Source organism: Psammomys obesus, unplaced genomic scaffold (assembly GCF_907164565.1).
Source record: "Psammomys obesus unplaced genomic scaffold, mPsaObe1.curated_primary_1811, whole genome shotgun sequence".
In the NCBI taxonomy this organism is placed as follows: domain Eukaryota; kingdom Metazoa; phylum Chordata; class Mammalia; order Rodentia; family Muridae; genus Psammomys; species Psammomys obesus.
The window spans coordinates 1-2,207 of record NW_026587991.1 but is presented as its reverse complement, the minus strand read 5'-3'; the positions used below and the strand labels follow the sequence as shown (position 1 = coordinate 2,207).

The following is a 2,207-nucleotide window of genomic DNA, read 5'->3' as shown; positions in this document are numbered from 1 at the left end:
CTCGCAGTGGCTTTGAGAATCCAGATAACATAGTCCCCCAACTCCCAGCTTCTTAAGTGGCGGCAGAGATATGATAATATTCATGGCATGTGATGGTCTAATACCCATCCTCATGAATATGTAAATGACAGCCGTGGTTGCCAATACAAGGACGTCCTCTCAGTCACACACCACATTGGTGCCCTCCTGCCCATAGTCCAGCACACAGGTTCTCAGCATGGACTGGAGTTCGGTCATCCTCTGCCTGGTGGCAGCAGTGACAGGTAAGTGAATCTCTAGTCTCAGGCATGAGGAGGGGAATGGGGTGAAGTGTCCATAGCAGGCACTGTGTTTGCTCTCCCCAGATGTCCACTCTCAGGTTCATCTGCAGCAGTCTGGGGCTGAACTGAGGACTCCTGGATCTTCAGTAAAGCTGTCCTGCAAGGATTTTGACTCAGAGAGCTTCCCCATTTCCTATATGAGTTGGGTGAGGCAGAAGCCTGGGCATGGGCTTGAATGGATTGGAAACATCCTCCCAAGCATTGGCAGAACAAACTATGAACAGAAGTTTGAGGACAGAGCCACACTGGATGCAGACACCATGACCAGCACAGCCTACATGGAGCTCCGCAGCCTGACAGCTGAGGACTCTGCGGTCTATTACTGTGCGAGAGATGCACACAGTGCTGCACCCGCATCCTGAGTGTGTCAGAAACCCTGGGGGAGCAGGAAGCTGCCTGGGCCTGAGATCATATAGTTGAGCCTGGAGACTTGCTGGTAAACAAACATTCAGTGTGTTTGTTTTTCTGCCATCATCTCATTGTTTATATGGGCCAGATCTCCCCTGCTCAGGCCACCGAAACCAGATTGCTTGCACACCCACCACCAGGGTCAGCTTTACTGTCCTTCAAAGGCAAGGTGCAGGGCCAGCTCTCCCGAGTGCTGTAGCCAGTGAGGGAAAGGAGCAGCTCTCCTGCTCTCATGACCCAGGTCTAGATTTCCCACCTGCAGCAGGTGGCTAAGGGGAGGGGAGAGGGTGTCTCTCCCATGCATTGCTCCTTTTCTTCGGAGTGTGTTACACTAATAATCACGCAGATGTTCACAGAACACCGAGTGGATACACCGCCTCTCCCCCCATCTACTGATTCACACTTGACACAACAGCTGTCCCTTCCACGCCTCCAGGGCAGAAGTCTAATTCATTTCCAACAGGTTCAGAAGTGCTCTGTCTGCCTTCGGTTTTGTAAAGATGAAGGAACTCTGGTGCCTAAGCCAGGGTGCTCAGAGGTGTAGTTCCACTCTATATTCCACCTCAAATTCCAACAAGAGCAGATTCCAAGTGATTGCAAGGCTCACCTTCAATAAACAACTGGATATGGGGAAGTTGGGCATTATGGGCTAGACACTCATAAATTGAGACTTTGGAGAAAGGATTTCAATGGAAACCCTCAAACATCTCAGTCAATTGCTAGGGCTATTGGTTGCTCTCCGTAAACTGAAGATAAGGCCATAAAGCTGAAGACACTTACACATCTCAGTGAGCATGAAGAGGTTGATTAGGTATTTAACGTGATGTTCTCCCCGTACTGACTAGTATAGTTAGCCATAGCGTACTTCAGAGCTCCTAACTATACATTCTAGGAGAAGAGAAGACAGCAGTCAGCCTAGCTTCAGACCCTGTGACTTACAGCAGTGCCACGCTCTGGAGGTGTGTTGGTGCGATAGTGGCACAGATGTGAGCATTCTGTTCTGGAACTGATGACTGGCCTGTGGGTACCTCACTTGCTCCCCCTCTTCCTGTGGACCCCTGTATCTGAGGGTCTCAGGAATTCCTACAGATCCATGGCCGCTGCCTCTGAGCATGAGTGATTGTGGTTCTTCTGACCTCAGTGCTCTGCCCCAGGTAGAGCATAACGAAGGCCCCCAAGACTGTGCTCTCTCCTGGTGTCCCCTCATTACAAGTTGGAGCTTCTAGAGCTGGACACAGCTGCCAGCAGGAGGAGCCTGGTGTCAAGAGGGTCACTGATGACAATACGGAAACAACGTAAGATCAGTCTCTGGAACACCAGTCACCATGTCCAGGCTAACAGGAGCCATTTCCCCTGCAGCTGAGCTCTGTGAGCACCGAAGTTCCACAGATATGTTATGGCTCAAGGGGGAAAGAATAACATCCATGTAAGCCATGACACACCTACCTGTAGGGGAGCTCAGGACCAGCTGGGGGCACA

At 50.9% G+C, this 2,207-nt stretch overlaps 1 gene segment (V, D, J or C); it reads left to right on the top strand.

Annotated features, from left to right (window-relative positions):
- Nucleotides 1–217: 217 nt before the first annotated feature.
- Nucleotides 218–682, top strand: LOC129674206 (Ig heavy chain V region 3-like). The segment is given in 2 exon segments: nt 218–263; nt 345–682. Coding segments are annotated over 2 exon segments (384 nt in total).
- The last annotated feature ends 1,525 nt before the right edge of the window (nt 683–2,207 follow it).